Source organism: Pelodiscus sinensis, chromosome 7 (assembly GCF_049634645.1).
Source record: "Pelodiscus sinensis isolate JC-2024 chromosome 7, ASM4963464v1, whole genome shotgun sequence".
NCBI lineage: Eukaryota > Metazoa > Chordata > Testudines > Trionychidae > Pelodiscus > Pelodiscus sinensis.
In genome coordinates, this window is record NC_134717.1 from 61,787,390 (window position 1) to 61,807,528 (window position 20,139).

At 41.3% G+C, this 20,139-nt stretch overlaps 1 protein-coding gene across 50 annotated transcripts in view; it reads right to left on the reverse strand.

The window, feature by feature from the left end:
* LRRFIP1 (LRR binding FLII interacting protein 1) overlaps positions 1-20,139 on the reverse strand; it is a 164,043-nt gene that overhangs the window by 10,969 nt on the left and 132,935 nt on the right. For 37 of the 50 annotated variants that reach the window (XM_075933983.1, XM_075933979.1, XM_075933977.1 and 34 more), the window contains 9 exons: positions 18,455-18,487; positions 17,514-17,639; positions 15,649-15,720; positions 11,651-11,821; positions 8,673-8,765; positions 8,018-8,110; positions 6,899-6,991; positions 6,336-6,477; positions 549-4,315 (listed from right to left, as the gene is read on the reverse strand). In XM_075933983.1, coding sequence (XP_075790098.1) covers positions 1,962-4,315; positions 6,336-6,477; positions 6,899-6,991; positions 8,018-8,110; positions 8,673-8,765; positions 11,651-11,821; positions 15,649-15,720; positions 17,514-17,639; positions 18,455-18,487 — 3,177 coding nt within the window. In that variant the 3' untranslated portion in view covers positions 549-1,961. Of the gene's footprint in view, positions 1-548; positions 4,316-6,335; positions 6,478-6,898; positions 6,992-8,017; positions 8,111-8,672; positions 8,766-11,650; positions 11,822-15,648; positions 15,721-17,513; positions 17,640-18,454; positions 18,488-20,139 lie in introns of those variants that run through there. The other 13 variants (XM_075934021.1, XM_075934016.1, XM_075934015.1 and 10 more) reach the window with 9 other exon arrangements.

Below are 20,139 nucleotides of genomic sequence, written 5' to 3' on the forward strand. Positions count from 1 at the left end.
GGCTAGCCATTCTAACACATTCAACTATAAATGACTTTCTAATTATTGAGAAAGTCTATTGAGCACATATATTTATATTCCATTTGAGATTTAAGCAATGGAAAAATCTTCATACTAGTTACATGTGCTATACAGTAGAAGGAGCTTTGAAGGAGCAGATCTTCAGGTTATATTTCAATATTAACATTTATTGCCTTCCACTTTAAGGATTGCACAGAAATTGCACCAAAGCTGCCATCAATGTCAGAAAGGAAAACATATAAAAGGCACCATAGGTTTAAAATTACGGTTTCATGCAATGTCATTTAAGTTCCTGGATGTGGAGGTCAAGGTTTCTTAGTAGAATGACATCACATTAATTTTACTACCTAAAATGAGCATGAAGGAAAAACTGTCAATAAGAAAGAAGTTAGACATTTGGAAGAATGATAATACATAAAGCAGGTGAAAGGCCAGTGTGCAATGCCTTTTTACAAAATAAGCTTGTAGACTCTTATCAGTTTAGATTGAATTTTAAGAAGGTTTGCAAGTAGTGCTCTGGACAGGTATTTTAATGTATAAAATAAGTTTATTTCAATTATATACAGCTCATTACATTTTGATATGAAAAGAGTCAAGATGCAATCTATTTGCACACTACTAATCTTGTAACAGCAATACAAGCAATATCTTGCTATAGTCCACCCAAAACCTTGAGTTTGCATTCCCTTTTGATTTTCATTGCTTAGAACAAGTTTTAAAAGAATGTTTCCTTTTACAAAACATATTTAAAACTTGCAAATAAGACATCTCTCTCTATTGTTTTTACTCAGGCTATTACAAGCTATTGAGAGGTATCTTCCGCAAGGCAGGAATGGCTATATGGGCACTAGGACTCAAAGAGCAATACCAATTATCTGATTAAGATATTCAAAGAGATTAAGACATTCAAAATTGCCTTCATCCTGGCAGGGAGGAAGGAAAAATATATTAAGAGATAAGAAAACATTCTTTCAGAACCGTATTTTTGTGAAAAAAAGATAATACAATAAGGAAATGCAATATTAACAAACTTTCCTCTAGGAAAAATAGATATTTTATTATACTATTAACTTTGCAATAAAATGTACTTGACAGAAAATCTGCACACACACATTAGTGTGTGTACCAAAACATTTCTAAAAAAATAAAAAACACATGTGAGACATGATGTAGAAGAAGGCTTATTCTGGTGCAAAGTTCCTAGATTAAGTGAATTTGTATACCCTTATGACTAACAACTCAAAGCATTTATGTTTTACTTTCTTAAACTGTATACTTTCCTTTCAAAGTGTGCAGACTAAGCACATTCACAGTGACCTAACTAATATTTTGGTATTTTGTGTGCATCTCTTATATACTATGCCTTGGAATGTGTTCTTATGAAAATAATACAGAAAGTGGGATTGCATTTTTTATTTTAGCAGTGATACTTGGTTCCTGAACTTTAGATATTCATAAACAAGTTTGGATATGACAGTGCTGTAATACTTGAAAGTTGCTTTATGATAATTACCATGAAATGGTGATTTACCTAACATAGACGTAAGGTAGGTATTACATTCAAAACATCTAATTTCCTTAAAACAAGTCTAGAAAATAAGAGCAATATTTAAGGTCTCTCGATAGGAGATACCTGCCTTAAAAGCATTGTAACTAACTGTGAACCTGAACAATACATTTGTGCTGGTGTTCTTTGGGTACTAAAATGTGAAACCTGAGAGATTAAAAACAAATCTACGTGTTTTCTCTCTGGTGGACATGTACAGCAGTAAAGAAATTGGATGGATGACCGCATATATAGAGTGACACTATTCTGAGACTTCCATACAGAGAAACTTAAAGAGTATTTCTAAAGTCTGATTATCGTGCAAAGTGCATTATTGTACGGAACCTGATTGAATAATGGTGCATGTAACTTATTTTGGTCCTAGATTTTGAACTTATGATATTATACAATCTTCTTTAGATTTACCCTTGCCTCTTCTATTACCTTGCACATCCTCTTTGTTTTCATCCCCAGTGTGGCCTAAGTTTCCTACCTCCTGTTCTGATGAATATTCCATATTACTGTCTAACACTTTTTCAATTTCATCCTCCACCAGATCACATGCTTTTTCTGTAGCTGCAGACTGAGATGTATCAATTTGCAAAGGGCCAGTTTCTTCAGCTTCCTTTTCTTCTTCCTGCTGGGCACAAGGGTTGCCTCCAGTAACCATGCTCTCATTCTCTACTTTGTGTGTTCTGTTTTGGCAAGTTTCCTCCTCTTCATCTTCTTCTGTGACCATTTTCTTTTCCCTAACTTCCTCCAATGTTTGTGCATTAACTCTTGCAGCATCATGTTTTCCATGAGTTTCTAATATCTGCCCTAATTCATCATCAATGTTAATTTTTTCATTATCTTCCACTCTTTCCTGCTCTGGACCTGCCACCTCCACTTGTTCATCAGGCTTCTCATCCAGCATGGCTTTCCGCGTCTTGAGGCAATCAGCTTCGCTCTCAACGTCTGGGACAACTTCCTGTGTCTTATCTTCTTGAAGTTCATTCTGCTCTTCTAGTCTTTCATTTTCACCTTCCTCATTCTCGTTTCCCATCTGTTCTCTACTAAATTGACATGTATAATTTAACCCAGTATTTTGAACTTCCATTGCTTTTATGTTGCCTTCAAGAGATTCACTAAGTTGCTGTGATAGTTCTGTGACTGTCTGCAGTGAACTCTCATCAGAAACACATGCATCATCTTGCTGGTCTAGAAGACCCAGCTTCTCACTATTTTCCACTGATACCTCTTTATCAACAACTTCTTCAAGGATTACTCTGGCATCCTGCGTCAATTCCTGTTTAGATTCATCTTCCTCTTGTTCAACTGCTGTCTGCATTTCATTTTCTACAGTCTTACCTTTTTCTTGTATTGCAATATTCTTTATTTCTTCACTGCATTTAATTGTTTGTATTTCTACCTGTGTTCTCTCATCTTCCATCAAGTCATTTTCCCTTTCCTTTCTGTCGTACGTTTCTGTGTTTGATTCCTCAATTTCATGGTCACTGGGACTGGAAACTAAAATAGTTTTTGGGGACGGAATTTCTTTCATGACATCTTGGTCCTGCTCTGTCTGATGTGGTGCACCTTCTTTTATCTCTGCACATTCATCTAGGGATACCACACATTCCTCCTCTTTTGCCCTTTCGGTTTCAGAATCTGACTGTATATCCAATATGCCTGTCAATTCTTCCACCTTTCCTATGTCTTTTGTTTGTCCCCTCGCAGCACTATCCTTTTCGTTCTCTGCCTCATCTTGCATGTTTTCTTCTGCTGCTGCTCTTGAAAAAGTGGAGAGGGTTTGGAGTTCATCTGGTTTTTGTTCTTTTACAATTGTTTCTGGTGTGACCTCACTTTCACCTGTTGCTTCTCCCTCCTCTCCCAAAGAATCCACTTCTTTCCTTCCCAGACTCTCAACTGTATTTCCCGTCTTTTCTTTTTCAGCTGCCTCACCCTCAACTTTACCATGCCCTACTTTACCAATTGCTGTGTCTATGTACCCTTCATCTCCAGCAAGCTGTTTCTGCAAGCTACTCCCAACCTCGTTTCCAATGCTTTCTTCTGCTTGACGGAGACTTTCAAGGTGGGCCACCACATGTGGCTCTTCAGCACCAGCCCCTGCTCTTGCACCTCCTGGTGATCCTGACTGATCAGAGGCGGACGAATGGCTGCTACCCACAAGATCAAGAGCTTCCTGAAATATTTCACTCTTGCCTTCTCTTTGGCAAACTGTAAAATCCTCCCGTTTTACTTCCTGCTCTTGTGCAACTCTTTCAGATTCATGCTCTGGGTCTAAGTCCATTGGCCTCCCCTGAGGAGTCTCAATACCCTGACTTGGCAGTGTACCTGTTTCCCAAGCCTCATTATTCAAATGATTTAAATCACTACTATGTTCAGCTTCCTTACTACCAGACTGTTGGGGTTCTATGCTATCACCTCCCAAGTCTGTTTCCTCTCTCAACTGAATCACATCACTATTGTCAGTGGAAGAAACATTTCCTGAAACGTGTTCTGCATGGCTTTGCATTTGTTCTTCACGTCCACGACTTAACATCCCTGTTGACGTAACAGCATTGTCTTCAATGGTTTTCTCTGCCTCTGTATTTTCATCAGCATGCAATGTCTTTATCTCCGCACACTCCTTTACAATTTCCCGCTCCTCAGACTCCTCTTTGTGTTCCTCAGTATTCTGCAAGTTTTGTCTGTTCCCCACATCCTCCAAAATCTCATCTTTCATCTCCACTTCATTGGCTCTGCCTAAAAGACCATTGAGAAAGTTGAAGGGACTACACCATGGGGTGACTACTTAATTTTGTTAAACATGTAACACTTACCTCCCCACTTAAAACCCAAAAGAGAAAATGAATTGAAGAATCGGTTAATAAAAGATCAGCTTTTGCCAATTACGTGAGGCAATGCAGCAATTGAATTAGTAAATACTCTGATCAGTGACCCCCGCTTTCCCAAAAGCAAGAATTGTATTTGATTCTGCTATCAAGTCTTTATAAGCAGTGTGATGTACAGTTTCCATAAATGAGATACATGTTTTTCAAGCAGTGCAGTTTATTAATAGTGATGAAACAAACTCAGATTTTGATGCTTACAACTGCACTAATATTCACCATATTTTTAACTCTCGCACTGCTCTATACAGGATTATTACTGCAAAGTTGTGTTTGATGGCATTACAACCAAGTAACTTACATAATACTCAGCAGTATTTTATAGCTATTGACTTAAAAAAACAGGTACTATTTTATAAAATTGGCATGTACAATGAGTTTTATGGAAGATGGGATCTGATTGGCAGACAATGGCTTGAATGCATGGATATCACACAACCCAAAAGATTCAAGCTCAGCTTCTTCCAACCACTACATCCATCCAAAAGAGACAATATTTCTTCCCATATATTGTTTAGCAATACAACTTTTCTTCTAATTTGCAGCACTTTGGAAGAAAAAAGCAGATGCTAATCAGAACTCAAAGTCAGGTATTAGCTTTTGTTCCTACAACATACCTGTTTCCATAGAATCAGAATAGCTTAAAGCAGACCAGAGTTTTAGCTATAACTCAATGTTTTCATACCGTTTTTGTTGTTTCCAATTGTTTTCACCAATGGAATGAGAAAAAGCTGCCAACAGCTAAAACTGAAGAAGCTTCTTGCTTTTAGTTACATGACTGGCTGTCTATTGAGATTTGCTAGTATTTCAATTTAGAAGTAAAAATCCAGTATTTTCCCCTCTTCCATGAGCATAATGACAGTGCAAAGCTTCAATTACTTCAGATTCTGCATAATTGCACTAATCAGAATCTTTGCCAACCAACCAGATTCCTCCTCCTCTAAGGACACATATGTAATATAGACTTCCTAGACAGACTGCTGAGCATATAATTGTTATACAATTTCTAGCAATATAAAATACTTAACAGTACTAGATGTTAAGAATTTAGAACTATGTTAAAATGGCTTGCATCAGCACACTGAACTATTGTTCAGCAGAAATTCAAGTTCTCAAATGTATTAATTACATAATTTGTGTATTAAATGTACATATATGAACTCAAGTGCTATTATTCTGGTTGCCTCGCTTAGATTATTTTTCTAACACAGAGAATTAATCAAAGCAACTGTAGGAATGTTGAGGACATTCCTAAATTCAGGTTTTAATAAGTGAAATAAGCTGCTGCTCATCTTGTATTTATATTTGTGACATGACCATTTATTTTCTCAGGGTGCAGAATAAAGGGAATATTCAATAAAATCTCCTTTTGCAGGCACAGAAAAATGTCATGATATGCTTGAAGTGAAGCGACTATAATCAGCAGGCAAGAAAAGGCATAGGAGGTGATTCAACAAGTTGTGTGATCTGTTAATTGTTCAAATAATGAATGCGCAATCTCCAAGCCAAAAAAAAGTGAATGAATGATGATTAGAGAAATGGAAAAGTCTAGTGCAGCGATACTCAGACCTAAGTGGTTCAGGAGCCAAATTACCCATCAACACTACCCAAAGAACCACCATAAATGCATATTGTTTTATTTACTATAGTACTTTTCATATTTAAACAATATGACAGGGAAAAATCTGAACATTTTCATAGCAAATAAGGTAATAACTTAGTGCAAGCTGAGAACCGAATGGGTGAACACCACAGTCAAAGCATGCAGTGTTTTAATATCACATGCTGCGCAGAGTCGTAGGAGACAGAGAGCCACTTGCGGCTCACAAGCTGCAGTCTGAGGATCACTGCTCTAGTGGAATGTGAGCACTTACCTAGTGTCCCATCCCCAGTGGACTTTAGGAGCTGAGTCGCCCCTTGGGTAATCTTGGTAGAATCCGAATGGCCTTCATTCTCGAGACCATCTACAGTCTCTCCATTGGTGGCTACCTCCAAGTTTGGGATTATTCCGTGTTTCTGTGGATAAGTTAGGAATATTTTAAAGTTTGATGTTCACACAAACAATATGATTGGTTGAATGTTCTTGGCCCTTTATATTTTGAGCAATGCTGGCTTCATAACCAAAGCAAGAAGAATGCGCCTTGTTCAAAATTCTAACAAAACAGATCTGATCACCTTTTTAAAGTAGTTCTGTTGCCCAATATTTTAAATGTTCCTTGGACAACTCCTCATCTCTATTCACTATAGAGGTGTGCCAATTATCCCAGAAGAGGATGCTGAAAAGCAAATTCTTGAAGTGAATGAGAGCAACAGGTGCATCTGGCTTATCAGTGCTGTTTATCTGGAAACAACTTATCTATCCAGTGCACCAGAAGAGAAACAAATAGATTACTGAATTGCTTTAGCAACAAGAAGTTCTTCTGTTCTTACTGCATACCTTCAGTTGTTCCTTCAGCACAACCACCTCATCTCTGAGGTCATCTCGCTCACTCCTTATGGAATCAAAGAACTCTTTCTGCCTCTCTAACGCCTGTGTGTTTTCACAGAGCAAACAGACAGAGGGCAGGGAGACAAGAAGAAAGGAGAAGAGACTATATAAGGTAAGTTAGAAATAAAAATAAGCAGGTTTCAGATATTCAGAAATTAATGGAACGGACATGCATGAAAAGAAGAAAAGTAATAGTAAAGGCTAAATTTATGAATTCAGAAAAAAACTTAAATCCGGCCAATATATGGCTTAATGCAAGCACTCAGTTTGGGGAGTTCAGAATAATCCTTCACTCTGTGTGTGTGTGTGAGAGTGTGTGTGAGAGTGTGTGTGTGAGTGTGTGTGTGAGTGTGTGTGTGAGTGTGTGTGTGAGTGTGTGTGTGAGTGTGTGTGTGAGAGAGAGAGAGAGAGAGAGAGCGAGCTTCACTACAGCTAAGTGTCAAAATTATTTTAAATTGTGGGTTTCAAATTGCCATGTCATTGGACAACATGGACAAATGACTTGCCAGATTTCTTTTCTCCACCTAAAAAAAGGGGGTTTCACATCTCATCCACCACTGACTAAACCACATTTATTTTCAGAAGTGCCACTGAGTGCTAACATTTCTTTTGCATTGGTGGTGGTGGGCAAGAATACGATTTTCATTCCAAGAATTCAGTGAGCTATAAAAACAGGCCCACTTTCTCCTTTCCCATAGTGCAGTTATGGTTTAAAAGGGTAAAGGTAATAAATCAGAAAACCAATTCTGTTCAGCATTGACATGTATCACAAATAGCCAGTATTTTACTAAAAGTCACTCCTCTCCTAGTTATATATCCGTACTGGATACGCATGCACTTCACCATAGTATGTGACTTCCAGTGAATTTTCAAACCTGGTCAGAGGAGGAGAATTTTCTTGAGTCTTATTTTTTAAGTTAAAACCACAAATCAATTTAAAGAGTTTGACAGATTGTGGGTCACACTGTAGAGGATAATACTTGATTCATAAGGTTCTGCAGGTACAGAATCTGCTAAGCAGCACAGTTTGAAACTGAGCACATTTCAGAAGCTGTGTGCAAATCCTACCCCTATTTTTTTGTCTTTCCACTCTATCGTCTCCTGAAGATCAGAAATTTCCCTGATATAGCTCTCCTGTTTCTGTTGCAGCTGCCGGATTTCCTGAGGAGCAGGAGCATACAAGGAGACAGAAAGCAGTAAAGAGTTAATCGGACGAAAAACTCTAGATTGTAGAGATACAAAGAACAATGAAATCAGGTGTTACAAAAGTACAGCAATCTACCTATCTGCATCACTCCCATATCCAACTGTTTTCCTTCAAAGAGATTAATTCAATTCCTGAGATCTGCCCTGCTAGGGACAACCACCCTCTCACCTATAGTATGACAAACACACACCTGACAAACATCTGTCTACTAAAATTATCTTGCTCTGAGTCCTTACTTGAGTTTCACACCAGTGTTCCCTTCCTTCCAGCCTCTCTTCAAGGAGGGACCGAGAGCATAACATACAAAACCAACTACAAACAGCACGTCTGAGATTTTTGTTTTTATCAGCCCTAACAATTTTGGGGGTGACTAAAACTAAGCCTACATGCTGCTTCGGGTGAGAGATCTGAGGCAGGGAGTAGGATTCCCCACTCCTCTCTGAGTCTTCTATATTCTGTTAGTTTGGAACATCTGGCTCAAACAACCACACTAAACACAATGAAGAAATTACTTACTATGAGCATTTCTTCTCTCTGCTTCAGGGTCTCCTTGATTTCTGTGAACTGAAACTGCAATATGCTGTGAGCATGCTTTTCCCGCTCAAATTCCTGAAGAAAGAAAGATTTGTCGTGCATAATAATAATACATACATACAGCTTTTCATACACAGATCTCAAAGTACTTTATACAGGGGTCAGCATGACTCTCTCAATTTTAAACTTGTTTGTCTCTTACAAAAGAAATCTGAGGATGGGATCAAGCTATTTCAAACAAAATGCTTACATTAGATCGTCAGTGCTCTTGCGCAAATTCAAGCGGCCAATGTAGACAACTGGCAAGTTTTTCTGCAAAAGCAACCACTTTTGCAGAAAAAGTTGCTAGTCTAGACGCAGCCCTTGAGTCAAAGATTTAGCTCCTGAGATGTTAGCATATAAACCATAAGGAAATAACTTTCCTGCAAACTAGCACAGTAATTCAATGAGGCTCATTCCATTACCACACTGAGGTGACAATAATTCAAGTCAACCGTATCAAATTTTCAATATTTAACTCCAATGGTGCCTTAATTTGTTTAACTCCAATTGTCCGGCATCCAGTGGTCCGGCACTCCTGATAGTCCGGAACCAACTGGAACCCGGAAGTGCTGCTCTGCCCCCAGCTTCCCCAAGTCTGCTGCTGCTGAAACTAACCAGCAGCTGACTTGGGGAAGCCGGGGACAGAGCAGCTAGAGTGCTGCTGGGTTGGTCCTGCAGCACCGCTCAGGTGAGGGTGGTGCTACAGGACCAACCTGCAGCACCCCAGCTGCTCTGCCCCTGTCTTCCCCAAATCCACCGCTGGTCAGTTTCAGCAGCGGCTGACTTGGGGAAGCCGGGGGCAGAGGAGCTAGGGTGCTGCCGGGTTGGTCCCGCAGCGCTGCCCTCTCCCATGCTGCGCAGTTCCCCGCCAACCCCCACCACCACCACTCATAGCCCCCCTTCCAGTACTCTGGCATATCTGATAATCCGGCACCCCCTGGGTCCTAAAGGTGCTGGATTATCGGAAGTTTACTGTACTTTTCATTCAGCTCTCCTACAGCCTTTTGAATTAGGCTTTGAAAATAACAGTGTCCCAGAGAAAACAAAAAACAGGACTATGTAGCACTTTAAAGACTAACAAGATGGTTTATTAGGTGATGAGCTTTCATGGGCCAGACCCACTTCCTCAGATCAAATAGTGGAAGAAAATTGTCACAACCATATATACCAAATGATACAATTAAAAAAGTGAACACATAAGAAAAGGACAAATCAAATTTCAGAACAGAAGGGGGGTTGGGGGGGGGGGAGGTAAATGTCTGTGAGCTAATGATATTAGAGGTGATAATTGGGGAAGCTACCTTTGTAATGTGTAAGATAATTAATGTCTTTGTTTAAACTTAGGCGTAAAGTGTCAAATTTAAGCATGAATGTCAGTTCAGAGGATTCTCTTTCGAGTGTGGTCTGAAAAGGTCTTTGAAGCAGGATGCAGGTAATCAAGTCGTTGAGACAGTGTCCTTTCTGGTTGAAATGGCAAGAAACTTGTTTTTTCCTTTGTGATCCTGTCTAATATCTGTTTTGTTGGCATCGATCCTTTGGCGAAGTGTCTGAGACGTTTCTCCAATGTACATAGACGGACACTTTCGGCATATGATAGCATAAATTATATTTCTGGATGAGCAGGAATATGTGTTCTTGATTTTATGACTCACCTGATTAGGTCCAATAATCGTATCAGCAGAATGAATATGTGGACAAAGCTGGCAACAGGGTTTGTTGCAAGGGAAGGTACCAGGGTTGGTGTTAGTGTGGTATGTCCTGTGGTTGTTGGTAAGAATCATCTTGAGGTTAGGTGGTTGTCTATAGGAGACTATGGGTCTGTCTCCCAGAGCCTCTCGGAGTTTAGTATCCTGTTCCAGTATAGGCTGTGGTTTATTGATAATGTGTTGGACAGGTTTAAGTTGGGGGTTGTAGGTGATGACAAATGGTGTTCTATTGTTGGTTTTCTTGGGTCTGTCTTGAAGTAGATGGTTTCTGGGTATTCGTCTGGCTCTTTCAATTTGCTTTTTTATTTCTCCAGGTGGGTAGTTGAGGTTTATAAATGCTTGGTAGAGATCCTGAAGTTTCTGGTCTCTGTCAGTGGGATTAGAGCAGATGCGGTTGTATCGAAGGGCTTGGCTATAGATGATGGATCGCATGGTGTGTTCTGGATGGGAGCTGGAAGCATGTAGGTAACTGTATGAGTCAGTGGGTTTTCTGTAGAGAGTGGTGTTTAATTTTCCATTGCTGATTTGTACTGTGGTGTCCAGGAAATGGATCTCTCGTGTAGAATGGTCCAGGCTGAGATTGATGGTGGGGTGTAGGTTGTTAAAATCTCTGTGGAATGTCTCCAGTGTTTCTTGGCCATGCATCCAGATCATAAAGATGTCATCAATGTAGCATAAGTAGAGAAGAGTTAAAAGGGGACGGTTCACTATTTGATCTGAGGAAGTGGGTCTGGCCCACAAAAGCTCATCACCTAATAAACCACCATCACCTCTTTAAAGTGCTACATAGTCCTGCTTTTTGTTTCAGCTACATCAGACTAACACAGCTACATTTCTATCACTGTTCTACATCCAGAGAAAACAGAAAGCCTTCTGAAGTTGCTATGGATAAGATTTCCTAGAGTCAGGAATGCTATTTGGATTTCCTTTAATCAAAATGCAGATGAATTACATAAAGGCATACTGATGAGCTTGCATATGAAAAAACCCACCATGTTCTAAATACTTATAAAATGTAAATCTCACATTCATATACCTACAAATGAAGGCAGAAAAGCAGCCAAGTTGCTAATGAGTACTGTTCAAAGGGCAGATTTCTATATACTTGATTTTCCCCATTTTTTAAGGTACCACAGTAGCCATCAGACTGCCTCTTCCCTGAAGTTATCTTTTCAAACCACTTTTAGCTTCTCAACAAGAGTTCACACTTACTTTGCTTTTCTCTTCATATTGCCTCCTGGATTCTGCCAGCTGTTCTTCTAACTCTAACAACACATCCTTCAAGGTATCTACTTGGTACATGAAGTTTGTTTTCTCATTGTCCAGTTGAGCATTAGACACCATAGCCTTTTTATATTTCTCTTCAACTTCTGCTAGGGAATCCTGAAGACAAGAAATATGAAACTGCAGTGAGAGGCTACTTCAAAGAAAGCTCTTCCACATTTTGCAAAGTAAAAAGTACCTAAGTACATGCGTAACTGCTGACAGCAAGCAGTCTCACTGAATCAATTGTTCAACATGTGGTGTAAGTAATATTGCTGGCCTGCACCTCAAACCTGGGAGAAGAGGTGGCAATACCTGTGCTTTTGCTTTTTTAAATTAGGGTGCTATAGTATGTTTAATCAAATCTTGCAGGTACTACACACTACATTTTGGCTATGTGCACATGTAAATGCTACAGACGTACAGCTGCAGCTCTTCAGCTTCGATGCTCACTACAGAAACAGCAAGGGTTCTCCCATCATTTCAGTTAGTCGTCCTCTCCAAGAGGCAGTAGCTAGGTCAACAGAAGTAGTCTTCCATTCACCTCACACTGTCTGCTTTGGGGGTTAGATCAGCATAGCTACGTTGCTTGAGAGGAGGGAGGATTTCCCCCCCCCCCTTAAGAGAGAGCTATACAATGTCAGCTTTCAGGGGACACCAGCGCTTTCGACTTCATTTTTGGCTAGAATTTTGCTTCAGATGATGAGTGAAACAAATATAATGTTTTCCATGCGTACCCCTTATTTTATTACAGGCCCGTTCTTGACTTGCTTTAGCAAGATCAAGTTCCTACTGCCTGTACAGTTAAGATTTATTAACTCATGCTGAGCATGAGGACAGTTCAGATACTCCTAACGCTAGGTGAAATGGGGCAAGATAAAATGGCATAATTTTCCATGTTACATCTCAGGTCTACAACCTGTCCAAGTATACAGTCAACCTAACAGCAACTTTCAAAGCAAAGCACTGTAAGTACACAGGCAAGAAACAAAAGAGGTGCCAACCTAGAGGTCTTAATTTAAAGCAAGGACAACAATTCGCCAATTGCTAGCATTAAGTGAATGTTCACAATAAAATTCTGGATATTTATAATATCCACTTCTGGTAGATTCATAAACATTATGGGGAAATATGACAATACACATGTTTCAAATTTTGGAATACTACTAAAGAATAAGGTAATCTGACATTGTAAAGGTACAACAACTTGTCTCCCATGAAATACTGGTACATTGCAGGTGTGCTGTAAAAAACAAGTGCTGAAAGAGCAATGACAAATCAAACTAGCTATATAATTAATTAAACCTTTCAAATTAGTTGGCACGAAAGCACACAATGTTAAGGGTAAATGCAGAATCACAGCAGAACATGTCACATTTTATTAGTATAAAATTCTCTCTCAACCCTGGACTATCTACTTGTCATTTAATAATTCCAAATCTGAATATGAAGAATAAAACCACTAAAGAACTAGAGTAAATCAGAGGAAATTTTCAATCTATTCACTATTTAATACTTTTATTCTGTGAAGGGAAGAATTTGGTTAAAATGTTCCAGTTTCTTGGCAAATTCTGGAAAAAGCTGCTATAGCTGGAAATTAATTTTAATTAAGTATACATTCCTCACCCAAAGCAAGGTCAGAGTTGACTAAGCAAAACTGAAGTTGTTGGGTCTTTGAAGACACAAGCAGACCTGAAATATGATTAGGGATAAAAATGCTACAAATCCAAAGAGTAAGGCCGACTTTTTTGCACAATTTACTATATATTTTGTGATCTAGAAGAGAAAAAACTTTAGGCTTCATATGTCTAAAAAAATGCAAAAAGTACCAACAGCTTTTTCCATGTGCAGGTCAGCCAAGATTCCAGTTACTGAACATCTTGTACTACTGAACAGATGAGGAAGAAATATGTGAGAAAGTTTTAAATTTTTAATTAACAATTATGCTAATATGTACATCATCTAGTATGCCAACTCCTCAGTACCCTCATCTTTACATGCCTTCTGTTTTCAAAATGTGAGCCAGTGCAGCTGAATACCTAGTGTAAAGTGTCAAACAGATACAGTAAAACTCCAGTGGTCCGGCATCTGATGGTCCGGCACTCCTGATGGTCCGGCACCATCAGGAACCCGGAAGTGCTCGGGGCAGCCGGACCATTGGAGCTGCTCTGCCCCCAGGTTCCCCAATTCAGCCGCTGCTAAAAACTGACCAGCGGCTGAATCGGGGATGCCTAGAGCAGAGCAGCTGGGGCGCTGCCTGGTTGGTCCCATAGCGCTGCCCCTCGGGGCTGCGGGACCCAACCTGGCAGCGCCCCAGATGTCCCCGATTCAGCCGCTGCTGAAACTGACCAGTGGCTGACTCCAGGAAGCCCAAGGCAGAGCTGCTCTTCCCCAGGCTTCCTGGAATCAGCCCCTGATCAGTTTCAGCAGCGGCTGACTTGGGGACACCCAGGGTAGAGCAGCTGGGGTGCTGCCGGGTTGGTCTCGCAATGCTGAGAAGCAGCGCTACTGGACCAACCCGGCAGCCCCCCCAACTGCTCTGCCCCAGGTGTCCTAATTCAGCCGCTGCCGAAACTGACCAGCGGCTGACTTGTGGACACCTGGGGCAGAGCAGCTCGGGTGCTGCCAGGTTGGTCCAGTAGCGCCGAGTGGCAGCGCTGTGGGACCAACCCGGCAGCACCCCAGCTGCTCTGCCCCAGGCGTGCCCAAGAGCAGCTGGGGTGCTGCCGGGTTGGTCTTGCCGCGCCAAGGGTCGGTGCTACTGGACCAACTCGGCAGCACTCCAGCTGCTCTGCTGCAGGCGTCCCCGATTCAGCCACTGCTGAAACTGACCAGCAGCGGCTGAATCAGGGACGCCTGAGGCAGAGCCGGACTATCGGAAGTGGGGGGCTATGAGGGGTCTGGGGCGGCATCCTCCCCAACCCAGGCCCCTCATAGCCCCCCCTTCCGATAGTCTGGCAAATCTGATAATCCGGCACCCCCTGGGTCCTAAAGGTGCCAGACTATCGGAAGTTTACTGTACATTTATTTAGCTGCTCCACCAACATCCTTTTGTGAATTAATGGACTTTTTAGACATCCCTTCCCTGCAGCTGCTGTAACATATCCACACCGTGGATATGGAGGGGTTTATCCGGGTTGTTACTATAGCATGAGGTAGGAGTGCCTCTCCTGCAGGCATGCATAACTTACCAATTGTTTTACTGGGCACTGACGCCACCTCGCTGGGAGTGGAGCCGGCAGCTCTTTCCTGCCCAGCTCCCAGGGAGGTAGCTTTGCTGCCCTGCTGCAGTGTAGCTAGCTGCCTGGGAGCAAGATGAGTTTGAGTTTAATCTATACCCATAAGAACTGGCTTATCGGTTAAATGGTTAGCTAACCATCCCTAATCTTTATAATCCAATTTTTGATAGAGAACTAAATACACACTCCAAACACCGTAATATAAACAATGAATAGTCTGGCAGCACCTTAAAGACTAACAAAACATGTAGATGGCATCATGAGCTTTCATGGGTACAATCCACTTCTTCAGATGGGTTGTACCCATGAAAGCTCATGATGCCATCTACATGTTTTGTTAGTCTTTAAGGTGCTGCCAGACTATTCATTGCTTTTTAAGTTTTTCCAGTTACAGACTAGTTTGGCTACCCCTCTGAAGCTTTTAAACCAAAATATAAGACATGCAGTATTAAGAGTTCTTATTAATGACCTTTTCTATAGAGGTTAATACAATATTTACATGTGCCAATTACCAAGAACTATCCCAATAAATGATTACTGGTCATCAGAATGGGAACTGTGATTTCCTCACTGATGAAATGCTTTTAGTTAATTCACCCCCTCAGCATAAAAGCATGCAGATTAAATTCTAGTTCTCTCTCTCACTGTACTTCTCTAAAAGTTTAGACCATGTTAATATCACACGTTTGCTCTGCAATAAATGGGTACCTTCATTTCTTTCAATCCCTGCATGTATTTGCCTTCTACATCCTGAATCTGGTCCTTTAACTCATTGATATCCTGAGGGAAATGGCAAGAAAGGTGAATGATGTCACAAAAACTAATGAGCAATAGCGAGAAGCCAGTTTCAAAATGTCCATGATTGTACTCTAGCTTGAGTTTTCTGAACTTCATTATAAAATGATTTACTGGTTTTTCAGCCAATCAACTTTCTTGACTGGATATCTATTCCTATCCTAATAATTCTGATTAGGAAAATGGGACATTTCTGAGATGTTTCTGGAATAGGGGTGGGCAAATTATGGCTTGCGTCCGGCCTGTCAGATCTTTTACTATGGCCATCAAGCACATTCCAGGAAGCAAGGATGGGGGCTTGTCCCACTCCATACGTGCCAGGGCTCCACAAAGCTCCTGGAAGCAGAGGAAGCCAGTAGCTCCAGATACCGTTCCTGCCCCACGCACCAGCTCTGCAGCTCCCTTTGGCTGGGAACCTTGACCAGCGGTATCATCTGTGGGACAGTGCCTGGAGACGGGGCATTACATGGAGCCACCTGGCTGCGCCTTCACTGAGGAAGGAGATATGGGAGTCATACCACTGCTTCTGTGAGCCGCTTAAGGTAAGTGCCACCTGGAGCCTGCACCCCAAGCTCCACTGACCTCGGCCCCAGCCCAGAGTACCCTCCTGCGTCCAAAACCACTCACCTTTGGCCCCACACATCCCCAACTGGAGCCTGTACTCCCTTCCACATCCCAACCCTTATTTTGTGAGCATTCATGGCTTGCCCTACAATTTCCATACAAAGATATGGCCCACAGGACAAAAAGTTTGCCCACTCCTGCTTTAGAACAATAAGGATGGTCTTGTGATTAAGGAGCTAGGTTGAGACTCGAGAGATCTGAGTTCTGTTTTCAGCTCTGCCACACGCTGCATGATATCGGGCAAGTCTCTCTCTCTCTCTCTCTCTCTCTCTCTCTCTCTCCCTTGTTTTGCCTCCATTCCCCAGCTATAAAATGGGAATCATGTTTCTCTACTAGCGCACAACAGTGGTGTTGTGAAGATACATTTGTTAATGTGAGGGGCTCATAGCTACATCACTCTAGGAGTCTGAGAAAAGAAAGCACTTATAGGACACCCTAGGAAGTCTGAGAAATATCACCAGAAAATGGAATAAAGAAATTAATTTTATGTATAAGCTCTGTTAAAGCTATACACAATTTCTTGCTCTAGGTCACTTCTTGATGACCTGCAAAAGCTGGGTTTGTTTACCACTTCCATAGGTTTTAATACCATGTGAACTCTTGCAATCATCTAGTCAGATCTTCTGCATAACACAGGCCATAGTGTTTCACCCAACAATTCCTGCACCAAGCCCACAACTTTCAGCTGTACTCCCTTTAGAACAGCAATGAACCATTTTTCTACACCAATAAAATGAGCAGACCAAGCAGGCCACGAGGTGGATGAGATGGTGGGTACTCTGTGTAAGCAGGAAAGCCTGTCTGTCCCACCAACTGAAGTTGGTCCAATAAATATTCTCACCCCCCTTGTCTCTCTAACATCCCAGGACCAAAACGACTACTCAGCTGTGCATAAAACAGACCACAGCTACCACCCACATTTAGACTTCGAGAGGGGTAAGTCTTTAAATGAAAAGGGTAGTTTTGGTAGCTCCTGACAATACGGATTTGCATGTGCAATTCCTCATGTTTACTGATGGAGAAATTAAAGCTATGCTTTCAAATAATTCCACTGCTTACTATGTCAAACTTAATGGAAATACTTTCTCATTGCAACAAGCCTCTAGCAAGAGACAGTTCCTACTCATACATGTTACTAAATAAAGATTTCTTACCTTAATTTCTCTAATGGATGCCTCAGTATCAAAGGAGATGGAGGTGTCCCCACTGCCTCTCCGGGAAGAAGTTCCACCTAGAGAGGCTAGCGTAGCTGCTGATAAGCTTGACACAGTACGAGCTCCCTAGAACCCCACACAGTTAAAATAAGATGGGTTATGAAATGATCTTTTATAAAACATACAAATGAATGCATGTTAATGTTTTAAGAATGCAAAATGCGTCTTTATGTGCATACCAATCAGAATGACCACAAGGATCTCTTTGGAGCAAAGAATGTTGTTTTACTGTGTAACAAATGGATCATCTGTAGACACAGTGTGAATTAGTGGGGCACAAAAAAAAAAAACTGCTGTTGAACAAATTTTATGTCCTGACATTTTTAAAAGAGAGTATGGCTATTAGTAGAGAGAGAAGCCTTCATCTTTGGGTCATCAGTTCATATTTGGTACATGATAGAAATGATCTCACAGACGTTACCATCACATAGCTACTTGGTGAGCTATGAGAAGCAAGTCTGTGCTCTTAATTCAGTCCTATTCACAGTAGATAGGTGTCCAAAATGACATAATAGCCGCTCAGATGGCAATCCTAGCATGCGTGTTTGACTATGGAGTCTGAACTTCCCCTTCAATCCTGAGATATGCTCCTCAGAGATGAGTTTTATTTCATTACAGTGAGGCTAGGTAGGAAGCTCACTGAATTTATTCCGTAATATTCATTTTTTCCAAGGTGCTCAGTTGTGATTTGAAGACATCGCTTCCATTGGTAGTTTATACTGATGGTTTATACTTTCTGGCTAAAAAATTGTGCTCCCAAAAAGTCTGACCTCTCCCGTCATGAATTTTATTTACAATGTGTGTCAATTCAATGCATGTTTAACATGTTGAAAAGTGGTAAGATGTGTTATGATTAATATCATTGATATAAACTTCCTTACCTTCTCAAAGTCTTTTTCTGGCCGTTCTTCAACCTGCAAACAAATGAGATTATTTAGAAGCCATAATTGGATAATACTATACAAAGGGAAGACAATAAAATACATCAAGCTGTTTGCTTTTAAACCTCTCTCTCTCAGGGCTCTAAGGAAGGAGGTTCATTGGCAAGATATTCCGCTCAAAGACCAACCCCAATACATAGCACTGCAACAGCATTTGAGGGAGACAGCAGTCTGGAGCATACTTCGAGTCTTCCTGGTACAGTACATTTGAAGAAGGGCATTCTTCTCACTGATATAGTGAAGCTTGTGACTTTTTCTGTTTGGACTGCTCACGTGTTACATAAATATTCTTTACCTTAGTCAAGAAAGCCATATTTCAAATAATTCAGAAATTAGCTGTAGAGGCCACCTATAGATCAGTTGGTATAGAAATCCAAATCTCAGACACCCCAGATTAGAAACTAAAGCTATAATAAATTGCTGAAAAAAGGCATAGGATAAGAAAAGATGAAAAATGAATGCGATTAACCAGAATGTAGCCTGGGGATGTAGCATCTTTATTGTAGCGGTGTTCTGTATATTAAAAATAGAAAACAAAGGATGGGGTCCCACAAAGGGGCCTGAGGAGGGACCCTGCTAATGTAGTGCAAATCATTAGATGGTAATCTCTCCTTAAGGGCAAAATTGAGGTTCCACTGGCAGAAAATGCACCTCTCTTGGATTGCAAAGAGAAGCCGTCCAAAAGTTCGGGGGAGGACAGGGATTGGGGGTAAGAGCTGGGCAGCAAGTATCAGGGTCAGAAGGAAGTACAGCATTCACACATGACTTTTAGAGTCAGGGCTGTCTTGACACAACCTTGTCTCTAAGGGTATGTCTACTGCATTAGCGTAGACATACCCTTAGAGGCAACACCAACTATGAAAACGGGGTAAAAAGCCAAGACTGAATGGCTCTCTAGGTGCGTTTTACAAGGTAATTTAAGGAAGTCCCTTGAGGACAGGAGTTGCTATCTGGTGTTCACTCCCCTGTAGTCTTCGGTATGGGGGGCATGTGGAGCAGTTTACGTACTCAGGAGGATGTTTGAATCATCTATGAAGGTGCACTGCAATCCTCTCCCAAAGGCCTTATTTCTTCCTCTGCAGTAGAAAATCCTCCTACTGCCAGGGAGCAATAATGTCAGCAGGCACAGCAGCATCCAGGCCTGGGTCTCTTTGGGACTCCAGTAGCATGTATTCTCTCTAGGCTGTGCCATCCTTGGGATGGGGGAGTGTACGTGACTACCTGTTTAACTGATAAGAAGATGCTCATCAGTTAACAGTGTCTGTTACCCTCAGCAAAGCTGCCTTCCTGGGAACCGGGTGGCCAAGAGCTGCCCACTCTGATCCCGGGAGGAGGCTACGCTGCCAGCAGCGCCTGGCAGCCCCGCTTCCCAGCAAACTTTGCTGCGGGCTTTGCAGTGTAACGTTTAGCTGAGCATTATACTGCAGAGCCCACAGTGTGGGTAAGATTGTCAGCGGTTATACGGTTCCCCTATTGCACTATTTTTAACATCCCTAGTTATCCTCAGGAGGGAGATGTCAGCTGAAATCATCGCCTGTGGAAAACAGTGTCATGATGGAAACTTGAGCCCATAGTCCCAGTCACTCCTGCATGAATTGTTTCTTCCTCGCCATGCATTCCCAAAG